Raw genomic sequence first — 18270 nt, forward strand, 5'->3', positions numbered from 1 at the left:
GGATCTGCACACCTGGTGCCAAACCCCAAGGAGCTACGGTGAAGAAGTCTGGCTTCGCCGGAGAGCAGGACCCCTCCCCCTCCCCAGCTGGCTGGCAGCGCCCCTGCCTCACTCTCCTCACTCCTGTCCACAGCCTCAGGCTTGCTCCGACATCCAGCCTTCTGTGTCTCTCTTGGTTTCTCCTCCTTCATCTCCTTCTTTAAGCCTGCCTGGACCCCTGAGTTCAGTTTTTGTGGAGAAGGTTTTAAAATCTTTCTCATGCCTTCTGTTTCCCCCAGATTGGTTCTTCTTTTCCATGGCTGCATTGCTGTATTTGAGAATGAATGAATGAATGAATGAATGAATGAATGAATGAATATGGACCCCCCTTCTCTCCCCAACCATCTCTCACCTACTGCTCCATCTCAGTACCACTGGGTACTCCTCCCCAACATACACATGTCCAGCTCTCCCACTGCCCCCCTTTGCCCCCAGGCCCTGGGCATGCCCCACTGGTCATCCTGCCCAGCAGCTCTGACTCCCAAACTTCCTCCCTTATAAAGTCAGGCGGCAGCAGACATCAGGAATGCTGCTGAGGCTGCCCATGACGCATGCTGGCTGTAGGGCCGCCTGGCTGCCCCCAGGCGACCAGGAATGTGTTGGGAGCAGGGCACACAGGGACTGCTTGCCTGGGAGTGGGGTGGGGTGGGGGGGTGCCTGCATGGGCGGGGCTCAGACAGGTGTCTGGGCCAAGAACTGCCAGCTTTCTGCTTCTCTGTCAAACTGCTTCTCCTCTGGAGCCTCCGTTTGTCTGTCGGGAAAGAGAAAGCCAAGCACCCTACTGCATGCTAAAGCTGCAGAGAACTTTGACATTGTGGAAGCCATCACTCAAGGATTGCGGGGGGGCGGGGGGGGGGTTGGGGCCCAGGGCTGGGGAGGCAAGAGGCCCCAGGCCTCAGTCTCTAAACTGTCTTGGGGCAAGGGTGGTGCTCCCAGTTACAGCCGGCACGAGGCAGGGGAAAAAGAGCCAACGGCAAAGAAAGACAGGGAGAGGCAGAGACAGGCAGCAAGGTGGCTAAGTGGCCAAGACAGAGACGGAGGAGATTAGGGAGAGAAAAAAGGAGAGACAGTCTGGCTAGCCCCAGGGGTTTTGAAGACTCAAAAGGATCAAGGTCTGCAGCAACCCCCACACCCAGTGCCTGGAACTGGAAAAGGGGCCCCCGCTTGAGACCCTGCCCCTGGCCAGCCTGGGAGAGCACGGTGGGAGCCTCATAGGCAGAGATACTCCCCACGTGGTGACCCTTTGTCCCAAGAGCCCGCTGACAGATGAGAGTAGAGTATCATGAGGGAAGTGAGCCTCATGCTTAGGGCCCCCAGAGGCAGGACTCAGGTCCCCATTCATAAACACGCTACGAGTGCCCCCAGGGAGACAGGAGATGCCGGCACAACCTGCGCCCTGGCAGAGGGTGGCTTGCTGGGGGACGTTGGCCCAAGCTTCACCTCCCCGTCTGAGAAGGGGCTTGGGGGGAAAGACAGGCTCTTTCTGTGCCCCCAACCCTCGTCTCAGGAAGAGAGATGGAGCCACTCTGCCTTGGCCCAGACAGAAGCGCCCTGTCCGTGGGCAGGAAGGGTGGGAAGCTGTGGGATGTTCCACCTTCAGCAAACCTCTGGGAGGGATGGACAGGCGCCCGGCGGGGGGGCAGGAACCCTCCAGGAGCACACGGCCCCTTTCATGGAGCCAGGCCCAGCCAAGTCACGGCGGGCGGCGCCGAGGGGCAGGACGGGCCTGGGCACAATCACTGCTCTGTCCTGGCAGCTCCCAGCCCACACGCGCACACATGTACAAACACACAGCCTTATGCAAACCCAAAACACACCCCCAGCCACCCACATACTGGAACACACACGAAAATAGACCTCTATGTAGTCCTGGACACCCACCTACCTACCGTCTTTCAGGTAGAGAAACCCAGACATGTGGCATTCTTTCTGCCCCTCCCACTTACCTTCCCCTTGGGGCACCCTCCCCCCTCCCCACCGACCCATGCTAAAGTCTTTTCACCACCCAGGCAGCCCACACCATTAACCCTCTGCCTACCCATATCTGAGAGCAGACTCCCAGACCAGAAAGGGAACTTCGGGACTAATCCCCACGACAGGAGGAGGGACTGGGAAGGAGTGCCCATTTTACAAAATGGTGACATTGAGGTAGACTGAGCCCCTTCTCCTGGCCCCAGGGGAAGCCCACACAGCTGATACAAGCCTGCACTGGTGTTTGATGAATCATGGGTCTTCTTGACCCAGGAGAGTCAAGGCCAAGTCTCCAAGCAGCACTGATACCTTCTCTCCTCCCCCAACTGCCCTGAGGCCACAGTCAGGCCCAATAGGCTGGCCCTTGCTACTTTTCCCTCTACTCCTCTGTCTTCAACTGTCCCAGAGCCTGTATATCCCTGCTGCCCGTCTCTCCCTTGGCCTTGCTACCCATTGAAACCACCCATTCCTCTCCCTCTCTCCTCCTCTATACCACCTTCACCTCCCTAAGGAAGCCCTCTGGGATTGACTCCTAACTCACTTCTCTATCCTGCACTGTCTCTTCTTCATTCACAGCCCCCCTCCAACTGTCTCCCAGAACAGGGTTTCTGGGTTCTTGGAAATGCGGCCCATCAGAGACGATAAGGGGCAGCAGAAGGAGACCAGGAGGTGGGGGGAACGACACCGTCAGAGTTTCCAAAGCCCTGGCCAGCAAGACCTCAGAGGCCTCTGTTGGGGCGAGGGGGCTGCCTGGCCTGTGCACTTCCAGCAGCACAAGGCAGCTTGTGTGAGCGCTTCCCTGCCCAGCCCCACAGGAAACAGCAGGGCCCAGCCCCTCAATAGGCTCATTCAGACCCCAGCTCTCTGGAAAGTACCTCTACTTCCTGCCACCCTCCCACTCTGGCCTGAAAAACCAGGCCAAACAGGCTGCCGCACTCCCCTTCTGGGAGGGGGCTGGAGGCAGGTGGTTCAGTGGTTAGAGCCAGCCATCTACTTCACTTCCTGCCTGGTGTAGGCCCTGACCGTGACCGTGTCACGCATACACCCTTAATAAGAGGGAATGTGGATGGGTGTGTGAGCTCACGCCCACTCAGGAGAGGGAGACGGACCCCTTCCCGGTGCATGGCAAACAGGTGACTGTTTAGCTTTCTGGGAGAGAGAACCCTGATTTGTAGCGTTTGCCTCTTTCCATTGTATAAATGTTCCCACCGGGCAACATCACCTGGCTTGCAAAAATCCTGAAAATTTAACAGTCAGCTCTTGCCAGCTGCGATGAGCTCCAGGCTGCCAGAGTGACCTATCCATCCTGCGGGGGCCACTTGCCCCCGACCTTCCTTTCGACTGCCCTCAGTTTAGTGAGCTGCATTTTGGTCTCAAGAATCAAGGAACGCCCTTGCAGATACGGCGCCCCTGCAGGTGCCTGCCCCCTGTCAGTTCTCTGGTCTGCCCCTCACTGGCACCAAGCTCTGCTGGGTCTGCTGGGTTTGGTGGTTCTCATCTGATACCTTTAGCCCCTCAGACGAGGTTCTGGCATTGCCAGCAAGTTCTGGCAAGAGGGATGAACTCAAGGGGTTTCGACTCAGCCTAAGAGGAAGAGCATTATCGTTCTTGAACATCTGTCCGGACTCCTCCAGTGGCCGATGCCACATCCTCAGGCCCATGTCAGCTGGTTCAGGCTGGCCAGGGGCACGTGTGTGGGCTTGTGCCAGATCGTCCCTATCAAGGCCATCCGCCTTTACTCACTCACACGGGGTTTCAGAGAAGCCCAACAGAGATGAGTCACCTTTTTAACCCATTCCCATCTCCCCTCCCTTCCCTAGCCCTGGACATCTGGGGACAGAGTCAAAGTTATATTTGGCCCTAATCTCTGCAAAAGGAATAAACCAGAAATTGTTGCAGCTGGTTGGAGGTCAAGGGAGGCTAATTTGGGGAAGCTGTTTGGAGGAGGCGGCAGCTTAAAAAGAGGAGGTATCCCGGTTCAGGACAAAAGGGGCCCTGCACAGTGACCACTGACCTTGGGAAACCCCAGATATGGCCTGCTTAGGCCATGTGGACCTGAGAGGCCCTCTGGCCTGCTCTCCAAACCTTTGGCCCCTCCCAGGCCTTGTCTTCAGACAGACCCAGGCTTGGAGAAGTCAGCTGTTGTTCCCCAGCCGTGGTGGAAACAATAGGGCCGGATCTGACCACTCACCAGGGACTATCAATAGCTCTTCAGCAGGAAGCAATATGGGGTGATGTAGGAAGTTCTGGCCCATTTGGGGTCCAGCAATGCACATGGTCTCCATCTGGCCTCAGAGCCTTTGCTCCTTGCTGGACCCAAGCTGATGAGCTGCCACCCCCGCCCCCAAAGACAGCTGGGAGCACGGTCCAAGAGAGAAGCAGAGATGGTGGGTACCACCACCAGGCCCCAGCCGTGGCCCCAGCCCACCCACAGAGGTCGGTCATGGCGTGGAGAGTGTTGCCCAAGAGCCAAAGCATGGGGCATGTCGTAGAAAGAATTTGAGCAGGGATCAGTTTGAGGTAAGAACGGTTCTCCTGGAACTCCATTTCTGGGGGCTGCGACCACCAGGCCAGGTGACACAGTGAGGGATGGTTTCCCTTTAGGCCCAAGAGGGACTAGACCCAGAATGGACAATCCTCTAGGGCCCAGGAGAGGAGAGTCAGAGCTGGCAGAGGCCCCTGGCTCCAGGAACCTTTGAGGAGGAGACCTGAGTTGCTTGGAATGGCTGGGTCTGGCTTCCTGTGGAGCCAAGTCTGGGCTGGACACAGGTGAGGCGGTGCCTTCTGGTGCCAGGACCAGGCAGGTGACAAGGCAGTGCCACATAGGAGAACTGTGCGGCCGCACCAGCATGAAACCCCCTCCCTGCAGCCCAGCCCACCTGTGTTCTCTGCAGTACCTCTCCTCCTCCAGGCAAGAGTCTGAACTTTGACCCCAGCTTCCTCTCTCCCAGCCTCCTTCTTTGGTGAGAACCACCTGGAGGTGCCCGTGGCCACAGCTTTGACCGACATAGACCTCCAGCTGCAGTTCTCCACATCCCAGTCCGAAGCCTTGCTTCTCCTGGCAGCAGGCCAGGCTGACCACCTCCTGCTGCAACTCTACTCCGGACGTCTGCAGGTCAGTGACATCTCCCTGCTGGCCTCCTCCTCCAGCTTTGAATGGCCCCCAGCCAGTTGGGTGACCTGGTGTGAGTCACTTTCACCTTGGGGTCTCTAGGTCTCCACTGTGCAATGGCAGCTCCAAACGGGGGACTCCCACACAGACGGGCTGTGCCCTGCAGCCCTCCACCCACACTTCCCCCCACGACCCCCGACCGGGCTTGTGCTTTACCACACCACCCACCTGCATTCCAGCCCCCAAGTGGTCTCTCACTGCCAGGCCCCCGCTCATTCCACTCCCTCTGCCTGGGCCCTGCCTCACCCCAGCCCCGCCTTGAGTGTGGACATCGCTTCTTCCAGGAGGTGCTCACCTGGGCTGGGTACCCTCTCCTGGGCTCCCAGCAACCCCTGCAAATCCCTCTGCCCGAGCACCAGTCACCCTGCAGCTCCGTTGTCTGTCCATCATGGTAACAACCAGCCTACCAAAGCATCTCCATTTTTCCGTTTCATCCTACAAGTCACCCCCAGCTTTATTAGCAAGGAGTCTTCTGGCTCTGTCTTGAGGCTCCCCCCAGCCATGAAGAGTTTGAGACCCTGAGGCCTTAGTCCAGATTTGGGAAAGCCATCTGTTTCCACACCCCAGCGGGGTGAGGACTATGGGTGGTCATCCATCTGCTGCTGCCATTGCTTCTCACTGCCACAAGGTGTCACTGTTGAACAAAGGCCTGGTACAGCCTGGCACTGATGCTCTTCCCTTCTGCCGGGTACAGTGATGCCACAGCCCTGTGGAGGTGCTCCGTACTTGGACTCCCAAGGCCACAGTTCTTAGTTCTCTGCTCTTCCAGTTCCCACACTCTGCCACCACCCATTCTAGCATCTGGTTGTGGGAACACCACACCTGAGTCAGTTCTGGTGCCAAAGTCACAGAGACAGAACCATGTTCTTCTCTCCCCAAGGATCCCTCACCTCAGGTCAAGGAGCTTTTGTTTACTTAACCTTCAAAACAGAGAGCTTCTGATTGGGCCCCCATCCCTGAACAGTGACCCAATGACCCAAAGGTGTCCAGGGGATTCCCACGTGCCCATTTTTCCAGGGGTGAATCTTCTGGATGCCAGGGTGGTTTTTCTGATGGCTCTCACTCAGAGGAAAGTGGGAGAGAATTAAAAATACAGGCTGAATCTCTAGGGAAGCATCTTGCTACGTGTCATTCCCTGATTCACATCAGGGACCCCAGAGCCCATCCAGACCCAGCACAGCGATCACTTTGGTGAGCGTTTGGGGGATGAGTAAAGAGGTGGCAGGAAGGGGACAGGGGTGGCATGAGAAGCTCTTGTCCCAAGCCCTCTGCTCTGGGGACTCCAATGTGGCAGACCAACTGTGTGCTTACAGTAAAAGCGGATGGATCCCCACTGCATTCCTCCCTCTCTCCTCAGGTCAGACTCACCCTGGGCCAGGAGGAGCTGAAGCTGCAGACCTCAGCTGGGACTCTGCTGAGCGACTCCGTCCTCCACACCGTGCAGCTGACTATTTCCGACCGCGAGGCCTTGTTGTCAGTCGATGGGCTCCTGAATGCCTCAGCCCCAGTCCCGGGAGCTCCCCTAGAGGTCCCCTATGGGCTCTTCCTGGGGGGCACTGGGAGCCTTGGCCTGCCCTACGTGAGGGGAACCAGTCGGCCCCTGAGGGGCTGCCTCCATGCTGCCACCCTCAATGGCCGCAACCTCCTGCGACCACTAACGCCAGACGTGCCTGAGGGCTGTGCTGAAGAGTTTTCTGCTGATGACAGTGTGGCTCTGGGCTTCTCTGGGCCCCACTCACTGGCTGCCTTCCCTGCCTGGAGCACTCGGGATGAAGGCACCCTGGAGTTTACACTCACCACTCGGAGCCACCGGGCGCCCCTGGCCTTCCAGGCAGGGGGCCGGCATGGGGATTTCATCTACGTGGACATATTTGAGGGCCACCTGCGGGCTGTGGTCGAGAAGGGCCAGGGCACTGTATTGCTCCACAACAGCGTGCCTGTGGCCGACGGGCAACCCCATGAGGTCAGCGTCCATGTGGATGCTCACCAGCTGGAAATCTCCGTGGACCAGTACCCCACACGCACTTCCAACCGTGGGGTCCTCAGCTACCTGGACCCACGTGGCAGTCTTCTCCTTGGGGGGCTGGACACAGAGGCCTCTCGCCACCTCCAGGAACATCGCCTGGGCCTGGCGCCGGGGGCTGTCAATGTCTCCCTACTGGGCTGCATGGAGGACCTCAGCATCAATGGCCAGAGGCAGGGGCTCCGGGAGGCCTTGCTGACTCACAGCATGGCGGCCGGCTGCCGGCTGGAGGAAGACGAATACGAGGACGACACCTACGGCCCGTACGAAGCTTTCTCCACCCTGGCACCTGAGGCTTGGCCAGCCATGGAGCTGCCCGAGCCCTGCGTGCCTGAAGCGGGGTTGCCTCCTGTCTTTGCCAACTTTACCCAACTGCTGACCATCAGCCCGCTGGTGGTGGCCGAGGGTGGCACAGCCTGGCTTGAGTGGCGGCACGTGCAGCCCACGCTGGACCTGAGCGAGGCCGAGCTGCGCAAATCCCAGGTGCTGTTCAGCGTGAGCCGTGGGGCACGCCACGGGGAGTTGGAGCTGGACATCCCCGGTGCCCAGGCACGGAAGATGTTCACCCTCTTGGATGTGGTGAACCGCAAGGCCCGCTTCGTCCATGATGGCTCTGAGGACACCTCTGACCAGCTGGTGCTGGAGGTGTCAGTGACTGCTCGGGTGCCCGTGCCCTCCTGCCTCCGGAGGGGTCAAACTTACATCCTGCCAATCCAGATAAACCCTGTCAACGACCCACCCCGCGTCATCTTCCCACACGGCAGCCTCATGGTGATCCTAGAACACACACAGAAGCTGCTGGGGCCAGAGGTTTTCCAGGCCTACGACCCAGACTCTTCCTGCGAGGGCCTCACCTTCCAGCTCCTTGGCACCCCCACTGGCCTCCCCGTGGAGCGCCGAGACCAGCCTGGGGAGCCAGCAACCGAGTTCTCCTGCCGGGAGCTGGAGGCGGGCAGCCTAGTCTATGTCCACCGTGGTGGGCCCACCCAGGACCTGACGTTCCGGGTCAGCGATGGGCTGCAGGCCAGCCCTCCCGCCACCCTGAAGGTGGTGGCCGTCCGGCCCACCATTCAGATCCGCCACAACACCGGGCTGCACCTGGCCCAGGGCTCCGCCGCACCTGTCTTGCCCGCCAACCTGTCGGTGGAGACCAACGCTGTGGGGCAGGATGTGAGCGTGCTGTTCCGAGTCACCGAGGCCCCGCGGTTCGGGGAGCTGCAGAAGCAGGGGGCAGGTGGGGCCGAGGGTGCTGAGTGGCGAGCCACGCAGGCATTCCACCAGCGGGACATGGAGCAGGGCCGCGTGAGATACCTGAGCACCGACCCACAGCATCGCACGGAGGACTCTGTGGAGAACCTGGCCCTGGAGGTACAGGTGGGGCAGGAGATCCTGAGCAATCTGTCCTTCCCAGTGACCATCCAGAGAGCCACAGTGTGGCTGCTGCGGCTGGAGCCACTGCACACTCAGAACACCCAGCAGGAGGCACTCACCACAGCCCACCTGGAAGCCACCCTGGAGGAGGAGGAGGCAGGCCCAAGCCCCACCACCTTCCACTATGAGGTGGTTCAGGCCCCCAGGAAGGGTAATCTTCGGCTACAGGGCACACGGCTGTCAGATGGCCAGAGCTTCACCCAGAATGACCTGCAGGCCGGTCGGGTGACCTACGGGGCCACAGCACGTGCCTCGGAGGCAGTCGAGGACATCTTCCGTTTCCGTGTCATAGCTCCGCCACACTTCTCCCCACTCTATACCTTCCCCATCCACATTGGTGGTGACCCGGACGCCCCCGTCCTCACCAACATCCTCCTCTCGGTGCCCGAGGGTGGCGAGGGTATCCTCTCTGCTGACCACCTCTTCGTCAAGAGTCTCAACAGTGCCAGCTACCTCTATGAGGTCATGGAGCGGCCCCGCCATGGGAGGTTAGTTTGGAGGGGGGCACAGGACCAGGCCGCCACGGTGACATCCTTCACCAACGAGGACCTGCTGCAGGGCCGGCTGGTTTACCAGCATGACAACTCTGAAACCACAGAAGATGACATCCCATTTGTGGCTACCCGCCAGAGCGAGGGCAGTGGTGGCATGGCCTGGGAGGAGGTACGAGGCGTCTTCCGCGTGGCCATCCAGCCTGTAAACGACCACGCTCCCGTGCAGACCATCAGCCGCGTCTTCCACGTGGCCAGGGGTGGGCGGCGGCTGCTGACAACAGACGACGTGGCCTTCAGTGATGCTGACTCTGGCTTTGCTGACACTCAGCTGGTACTAACCCGCAAAGACCTTCTCTTCGGCAGTATTGTGGCTGTGGATGAGCCCACGCGGCCCATCTACCGCTTCACCCAGGAGGACCTCAGGAAGAGGCGAGTCCTGTTTGTGCACTCGGGGGCCGACCGCGGCTGGATTCAGCTGCAGGTGTCGGACGGGCAGCACCAGGCCACCGCGCTGCTCGAAGTGCAGGCCTCGGAGCCCTACCTCCATGTGGCCAATGGCTCCAGCCTCGTGGTCCCTCAGGGAGGCCAGGGCACCATTGACACAGCTGTGCTCCACCTGGACACCAACCTAGATATCCGCAGTGGGGATGAGGTCCGCTACCGAGTCACGGCTGGCCCGCACTGGGGGCAGCTGCTCCGGGCCGGCCAGCCAGCCACAGTCTTCTCCCAGCAGGACCTGCTGGACGGGGCCATTCTCTACAGCCACAACGGCAGCCTTAGCCCTCGAGACACCCTGGCCTTCTCTGTGGAGGCAGGGCCTGTGCACACAGATGCCACCCTACAAGTGACCATTGCCCTAGAGGGGCCACTGGCCCCGCTGCATCTGGTCCGGCACAAGAAGATCTACGTCTTCCAGGGGGAGGCGGCTGAGATCAGAAAGGATCAGCTGGAGGTAAAGGACCGGGGGCCAGAGAAGGGGGGCCCTTCCATCCAGCCTTCATGCCCTGTGTGCTCGGATGTTTGGGGATGTGCCCATGGTGACTCCTGGGTCGGGTGTATGTCCACACCTTGGGTGTGCGGCTGTACCCGTGCATGTTGTATGCCTGAGAGTTTCTGGGAGAGTTTGTGTGTCTGCCTGTGAGTTGTGCGGGCCTCCACATGTCACGTGTACACATGTACATGCTGTGGCTAACCATGCAGATTCCTGCCCCCCCAACCCATGGAATCTCTGAAGTGGAGCCTGAGAGTCTGTATTCTAATAGTAAGTTCCCTGGAGGGTTTTCATGGGTACAGACTTAGAGGACAGTAGGCCTTGGAGACAGACTCGTTTGACCTCCAGGCTCCTGAATCCTCAGCTCTTTTCCAAGACCCCAAACCAGGCCTCAGGATCTGGAGAGAGCTGCTCACCATCCAAGAACCTCACAGAGCAACCACAGGCCATCTAGCAGACCTGCCAACTTGCTGTGTGACCTCAAGCCAGTCCTTGCCCTCTCTGGTACACTGCCAATTTCAGATACACTGCCAATTTCTGAGCCCCTTGTGGTTCTGGCTGTCTGGGTTCTGGGGGTGACTTTGACTAAACATGTCTGGCATCAGAAAGGCTTTGCCATGAAGGAGGCAGCATCTGAGCTGGGCTTTGAAGAGTCTGGGGTTTTACTAGGGAATGAGGAGACAGTATTCCAGGCAGAGGGAACAGAATTCTAGAATACAGACAGTATTCCAGGAAAAGGCACAGAAGCAGGAATGTGAATTTGGGAGAAGTGTGTCCTTTTGTTGCTGGACCATCAGGTGAGGGAGCACCCAGTGGCCATGGGGCTGGACCCGGGTCTTAAGCTCCGCGAGGCACATAGTTTGTGGAGACTGTGCCTCTCTGAAGGATGGAGCGCCCTCTGGTGGTGAGTAGTGGTAATAGCAGGGGCAGGGACAGCCTCTGTGTGTGTGTGTGTGTGCATGTGTGTTACGTGCATTACCTGTGAGACGTACCTATCTGTGTAGTGATATTATTGTATGTCTGTGTCACTGAATCTGGGGCTGTGTGATTGTGCACATCGCTCAGGGAGTGTGGCTCTAGGGGTCTGTGTGATCACGTGACTGTGGGTGTGGCGTGGTGAAAGGTGCAGCCCTTCTAACCAGCTGCACGTCTGGGTGTCATGTGTGTGAACCTGAGTGCGTGTCTGAGTAAGCAAGTGGTGTCTGGGCCACTACCTGGGGGAATTAGGGAGACATGGAGACTGAGCCTGTTCTGGCCGCTTAGGGACAACAGCCTCCCTCTGTGACCCCTGATGGCTCCTCTGACCCTCTGTTAACCAGGCAGCCCAGGAGGCAGTGCCACCGGCGGACATCGTGTTCTCAGTGAAGACCCCGCCGCGCGCCGGCTACCTGGTGATGCTGTCCCACGGCGCCTCCGTGGCTGAGCCACCCAGCTTGGACCCAGTGCAGAGCTTCTCCCAGGAGGCAGTGGACGCGGGCAGGGTCCTATACCTGCACTCCCGCCCCGAGGCCTGGAGCGATGCTTTCTCCCTGGATGTGGCCTCAGGCGTGGGCGCTCCCCTTGAGGGTGTCCGTGTAGAACTGGAGGTGCTGCCTGCTGCCATCCCACTGGAGACACAGAACTTCAGCGTCCCCGAGGGCGGCAGCCGCACGCTGGCCCCTCCACTGCTCCGTGTCACGGGGCCTTACTTCCCCACGCTGCCAGGCCTTGACCTGCAGGTGCTAGAGCCACCCCAGCATGGGGCCCTGCGGAGAGAGGAAGGTCCTCAAGAGGGGACCCTCAGTGCTTTCTCCTGGAAAGAGGTACAGCTATTAGGGAGGCCCTGGGGGTACAGCCCCACTCTGGGGGCAGAGTGGGGGAAGCCACAGCAACTCCCAGTCTGGGGTGTTCGCAGAGAGGAGGCAGGATGTTCACATTTATGGAGCACCTCTGCTTCAGATGACTTATGTCACTCCTTCGTCTCTGGGCATATAGAAACCACTGTCCCTTTTCCTTCACTCTGGGAGAAATGGTTGTCCCCATTTCCACCTGCAGAAACTGGAGCTCTGCGGGAGTCAGCCTCCTCCCACACCCAAAGGCAGAGCATGAAGGGTGCTGGGCCTGAGACTCTCTCTGGTCTCAGGCCTGCTGGGGCCTGACCTTCAGCCTTGCGCCTGCCCGCAGGTGGAACAGCAGCTGATCCGCTATGTACACGATGGGAGTGAGACGCTGACAGATAGCTTTGTCCTAGTGGCTAATGCCTCAGAGATGGACCGCCAGAGCCATCCCGTGGCCTTCACCATCACCATCCTGCCCGTCAATGACCAACCCCCCATCCTCACCACAAACACAGGCCTGAAGGTGAGAGCCGTCCGGGATCACCTCCTACCTCCCCTCCCAAAGAGAGAGGCCCAGCCCACAGCTTCCCCTCTCCAAGCCCGTTTCCTTTTCTAAAATGGGCACCATGCCACATGCCTCACTAGTTGGGAAGAGAGAAGGGCTATTGCACTGAAAATAGAACACAGGTATGAGAATTTTATTGAACACTTATGAGTGCAGTAGGCAGCCTTGTGAGTGGCCTTGCTGTTCCCTGGATTCACTGTCAACAGGAGGCTCTTTCTATGGCTCAGGACCAGAACTCCTGAAGAAAGTCCTTTCAGGCCCTTAAGAGTAGACTCCAGGCGGAGAGTGGTTAGGGTCCCTACTTTGGCCCACACCAAGTGAAGGTCCCAGCTTGGCTTTTCAAGCCCCTGATCTTTACATCGTTGCAGAACAGTGGTGCCCTCATTCAGCAGAGGTCAAAGCTGAGGCCCAGCCAGGTCACAGAATTTCTCCTTGGTCACGGAAGTAGTTACTAGCGGAACAGAAAGGGTATGGCTTGACCAAGATCATATAAGATAGTGGATGGGCAGGGCCTTGATGCTGGCTTCTAGGGTCAACAAGAGTCATGGAAGGATTCACCTGACTTGGGCCGTCTGTGACATGAGGCACTGGACATCTTTGATGGCAGAGGACGTACCTGTGGGGAGTGGTCCAATGTGGGGAGTGGTCCAATGTGGGGAGAGGGCTGCTCTGGAACCACTGGCAGGTGGCACTGTGTGGCATCTTGGCCACCAGGTGGTGCTGTCCACCGTGTTTGTGCCAGGAGCCCAGTGCCAAAGCCCCGCCTCCAAACTTCGTGGTCCCCCTTCAGAGCTCTGCCCTGGCGGGGGCGGGGGGGGGGGGGGGGGGGGGCGGCGGTTAGCCTGGGGCTGGTAGAAGGTGCCCTGGAATCCCAGAGGGCTCAGCTTTCCAGGTGGGGAACCCCCCTCCCCAACACTGCCCAAGTTGCTGACCCAGCTGGGGTTGTGTAACAGGATCCCAGAAATGGGATCCCAGAAATGGGATCCTGCCCTGCTGGCAGCCTGAGGGGGGCTCCCTTCCCTAAGCATGGGGAGGGGCTGCCCACACCACTCACTCACCTGGTTGGGGTTTGTGACTGCACTGGAAACACCTGAGCCCTCATCCCAGTGCTGCTTCGGTGGCATGGGACAGGACCCAACAGGAGAGGACATCAGCCTCTCCAGCCCTGTGCCTCCCAGGCCCTGCCTCACCTGCAAGGGGAGCCCACTTATAAGCAACCTGGGGTGGCAAAACTCACCATCCCATAGTGTGCCCAGCCCATGCCCAGACTCACTATGGAGGGTCTAAAGGGAGACCTCTGCCCTGCCAGTGAGAACCAGATAAAGCAGTGCAGTCAGGGTTGGGGGTCTCTGAAGGGAGAACCTGGTGAAGGTAAGAGGTGGGGCTTCCTGAGGGAGGGGGACATGAGCTGGCCTTGAAGGACAAGGCAATATTAGGGCAGACAGAGAGAAGGGAGCCTGTGCCCTGGGATGAGAGGGGAAGGCGAATGGGGTGGAGGGCCCTTTGTGTGTGGGGGGGGGGCCCAGAATGGCACGGGCCTCCATGACAGCTGAGGGCCTGAGCCACAGTGCGATGATGACGGCCCCAAGGCCAGGGAGGAACAAGGTGGGAGAGCTTGGTGGGGATAGAACCTTCACAGGCGTGTGTCCCCAGATGTGGGAGGGGGCCACTGTGCCCTTCCCTCCGGAGGCCCTCAGGGCCACAGACAGCGACTCAGGACCGGAGGACCTGGTCTACACCATTGAGCGGCCCAGCAATGGGCAGGTAGTGCTGCGGGCGGCACCAGGCACCGAGGTCCACAGCTTCACGCAGGCCCAGCTAGATGGAGGGCTGGTGCTGTTCTCACATAGAGGTGAGTACTGAGAGATGGGACGCCCCGAGAATGGGGAGCCACCATGGGCCAGCAAGACCCAACTTCACCCCCATCCTCAGGAGCCCTGGACGGAGGCTTCCACTTCAGCCTCTCCGATGGTGAGCACACTTCCCCCGGACACTTCTTCCGCGTGACGGCCCAGAAGCAGCTGCTCCTCTCGCTAGAGGGCAGCCGGACGCTGACCGTGTGCCCAGGTGGGTCTTCGAGCATAGGCATGCCTGTAGGCCGGGTGACACCCCAGGGTCACGCTGCCTCCCAGCAGTCGCAGGCCTCGCCCTGGCTCCTGGTCAAAAGCCAACAGGCCCCTTATCCCTCTCACAGGGTCGGTCCAGCCGCTGAGCAGCCAGAGCCTGAGAGCCAGCTCCAGTGCAGGCACAGACCCCCACCACCTGCTCTACCGCGTGGTGCAGGGCCCCCGGCTGGGCCGGCTGTTCCACGCCCGGCAGGGCGGCTCTGGGGAGGCCCTGGTGAACTTCACTCAGGCTGAGGTAAGGGCCCAGCTCTCTACAGCCACCACTTAGACTCCATTCAGCCTCGGGTGGCCCACTCTGCCAGTGGACACGGGGGCACCGCTCCCACATCGTTAGCAGCAGACGCTCGCCGGCCCCACCACAGGCCAGGCTGTGCGTGCCTTGCCCTCCCAGAGCCACCAGTCTGGGAGACAGAAGGATGCAAGAGGTCAGGGCTACAGGAGCCCAGAACAGGGATAAGGTCCTGGGGCATGGTTTCCAGGAGGAAGCTGCAGTTGGACCTTAGGAGCTAGAAAGGGTGCTTTGAGCTGGGGACCCTAGCGTACCCCAGTGGCTAGTGAGGGGCAGTGCTTGGTTCCGGGGGCGGGGGCGGGTGGAGTTCAAGATGAAGGCAGCTGTTGGGCTTGTGAGCAGAGGTACAAGCCTGGAGCTCAGGTCAGGAGCCAGCAAGAAGCAGAGTGGATCCTGGGAGCCAATGAGTGGACACAAGGCAGCTGAGGAGCTTGAGTGGACGTGATGCTGCCATCTCACTTCAGGGCATAGCTGTCCCAGAGCACACCAGCGGCCACCAGGTAAAAACTAGAACGCTCAGCCATTTGAAGAGGGACACTGCTAGTTGCTGGGAGCACAGAACTCTCTGTGCTAAATGTGCTGGTGGGGCCAGCAGCCATCACTTAAATTAATATCCCTTCTACGTGGGGGAGGTGCCCTGTGTGCTGGCAGCCTCTGCTTGCTCCAAAGGCACAGCAGGTGAGGATCTTTCAGACATCAGGGAAGGAGGTGTCTTTAACAAGGGAAGATGGCAAAAGGTCTCTCATGTCAACATCCCCCCAGGTTTTTGGTTCTCATGAAGCCCTAGCTTCTGCCCAGGTCCCCTTCCCACCATATAAGATATTCAGCAGGCTGGTGGCTGTAGAAGCTGTGCACCCTGAGCCCCTGGGAGCCTCTGTCATCCGACGCCTACCAAGGGGGAGGGAACAGGACAAGGCCTTCAGGGTCCCTCCCCCACCCACAGTGCTTTCCCCACACCCCAGCAATATGCGGATGGAAGTGAATGGCCACCAGGGGGCCGGGCAGCAGTACCACCCAGAGAAGCTGGGAAGAAGCTTCCCAGCAGAGATGGGGCAGGGGGCAGGACAGGGCTGGGTAGTCTTGACGGCACACTGTCCCACAATACTCTGAGCTGAGTGGGTCAGAGATCAGGTGTCCTGTTTTGCAGATAAGGAAACTGAGGCTTAAGGATACGAGGCAACTATTCAGAGGACGTGGCTAGTAAGAGACAAAACCAGGATTATGGCTTCTGACTGCTAGTCCAAGATTTCTTTCGCCAGAGGACACCGTTTGCTCCCGGAGCTCAGAGACCCCCTCCCTGTCTTGCCTGTGATTTGCCTCACCCCCAGCCAGATGCCTCCCATCCACGGAAGCTCCTTGCACCCAGGCATCCAGCCTTCACCCCACTCCTAGGGGCCTCGATTTCCTTCCTGCCACCCTTCAGCCTGGGCCAGAGGTTATAGCTAGACAGTCCTTATGGGCCACATCTGGTCCACAGATGTGTTTTATTTGGCCTGCACAATGCATTTAATATTTTCAAATTAATGATCAACATATCCCCTTTGGGGGATTTCACACGCACCACACACACACACACACACACACACACACACACACACACAAGCCTGATTTTCAGGTTCTTAAAAGGCTGTGTTCCCTCTTACCACAATCAGCTGAGGAACAGCGGCCCCTTTCAGCCTGGGTCTGCAGCCCCTTTCAGCCTGGGTCTGTGCCCCCTTTAGAACTGTGGTTCACCCCCTTCAAAGGATGGATGGCTCCCCTGTTAGATGGGGCACCCCTCTCCAGTTCATCACAACCCCCCTGTCCTAGAGTCTCCTGCATGCTGGGATCCCAGTTTCCATCTTAGTATTGTGCAAGTCCTGTTTTTCTGAGAAGAGGACAACAGTTCCTACATCTCCTAAAAGGGAAAAACAAAAGATAAGCCAAGAGGACACGTTTGAATCACAAGGGGGGAGAGAGCAGATTTCTTTATGGAAACGAGGAATATTCCTAGGTGTTTAACATGCAGACAGCCCTAGAGAACAGCAGATGTGGCTGGAATGGAGACACCATGGTGGGAATGGTAGGAGGTGAGGTCACAGGGGTAACCAGGTCAGATCTTTGTGGCCAAATGAGGAGCCACTGCACTATCTGAGCAAGAGTGACATAGCCTCACGTACATTTTAAAAGGCTCACTCTGGCTTCTGTGTTAAGAACAACTGTAGGGGGAGGGAGCAGGGGTCAAAGCTGGCACACAGGAAGCCATGGGGATAATCCAGGCCAGAAGTGACAGTATGCAAGAGAAGGAATAGTCTGGGATGACTCCAGGGGTTTGAGCCTGAGCCTCTGGAAGAACAGAGCTGCCACCACATGAAGTGGGAGGGACTAGGAGAGGTGTGCAGGTAGGGGGTCTGTCCATCTGCACAGAGCGGCCAGGAAGCAAGTGGATATGTGAGTCTGGAGTTCAGGAGACAGCAGCCTGGGAGAGATTAAAGACTATTCTTTATGGAGTTTTGCTGTAAAGGAGAGCAAAATGGGAGGGGCGACAAATGTTGGAAAAAGTGAAGTCACAAGTTTTTTCTTTAAGATGGAGGAGAATAACTACATGGGGTTGAGTAATGATGAGACTGTTCCCTTGCTGGGGGTGGGGGGCGGGGGCTGGATTGTCTCCACAGGAGAAAGAAGGGAAATGGTAAGACTGGTGTCTTCGGCGGGGAAGAGGGGCAGGGACCTAGTGCAAAAGTGGAAGGACCAGCTGTTGAGAGAAGCATGGATAGAATTTTGCTTTCCCCAGGGGCTCAGAGAGATGAGGTGATTTGCCTGAGGCAGCAGGGTCCAGATTTGACAAGGCATTGGCTCCAGAGCCAGTCACCTCACTGCCACACGATTGCCAACGGTGACCCACTGAGCTAGTGAGGAAGAGCACGGGTTACCGACTTAGAGCGAGGCACAGCCAGGTGAGCCGAGAGTGAGGCTGGGCACCGAGAGTTCATCAAGGAGACTGGAGCACCCAGTGCCAGTGCCGCCCAGGGAGGGGGCTACCAGCCACCACGGGCTGAACCCGCCTCTCATCCCAAAATGGGGTCTCCCCACAGGTGTATGCTGGGACTGTTCTGTATGAGCACGAGATGCCCCCTGAGCCCTTCTGGGAGGTCCGTGACGCCGTGGAGCTCCAGCTGTCGTCACCCCCAGCCCCTGATGTGGCCACCACCCTTGCTGTGGCTGTGTCTTTCGAGGCTGCCTGTCCCCAGCGCCCCAGCCGCCTCTGGAGTAACAAAGGTGAACAGCAAAGTTTGGGGGACACTGGGAGGGCCGAGAGAGGAGGGGACACAAGGCCAGGGTCAGCAGCTCCCATGTCAGTCCCCAGGACCTG

At 58.8% G+C, this 18270-nt stretch overlaps 1 protein-coding gene across 1 annotated transcript in view; it reads left to right on the forward strand.

The window, feature by feature from the left end:
• CSPG4 (chondroitin sulfate proteoglycan 4) overlaps positions 1 to 18270 on the forward strand; it is a 41101-nt gene that overhangs the window by 13781 nt on the left and 9050 nt on the right. The window contains exons 2-9 of the mRNA XM_045449009.1: positions 4962 to 5125; positions 6540 to 10082; positions 11441 to 11923; positions 12285 to 12461; positions 14157 to 14355; positions 14436 to 14570; positions 14698 to 14864; positions 17993 to 18176. Of these exons, the coding sequence (XP_045304965.1) occupies positions 4962 to 5125; positions 6540 to 10082; positions 11441 to 11923; positions 12285 to 12461; positions 14157 to 14355; positions 14436 to 14570; positions 14698 to 14864; positions 17993 to 18176 (5052 nt within the window). The remainder of the gene's footprint in view (positions 1 to 4961; positions 5126 to 6539; positions 10083 to 11440; positions 11924 to 12284; positions 12462 to 14156; positions 14356 to 14435; positions 14571 to 14697; positions 14865 to 17992; positions 18177 to 18270) is intronic.

Source organism: Leopardus geoffroyi, chromosome B3 (assembly GCF_018350155.1).
Source record: "Leopardus geoffroyi isolate Oge1 chromosome B3, O.geoffroyi_Oge1_pat1.0, whole genome shotgun sequence".
Lineage (NCBI taxonomy): Eukaryota > Metazoa > Chordata > Mammalia > Carnivora > Felidae > Leopardus > Leopardus geoffroyi.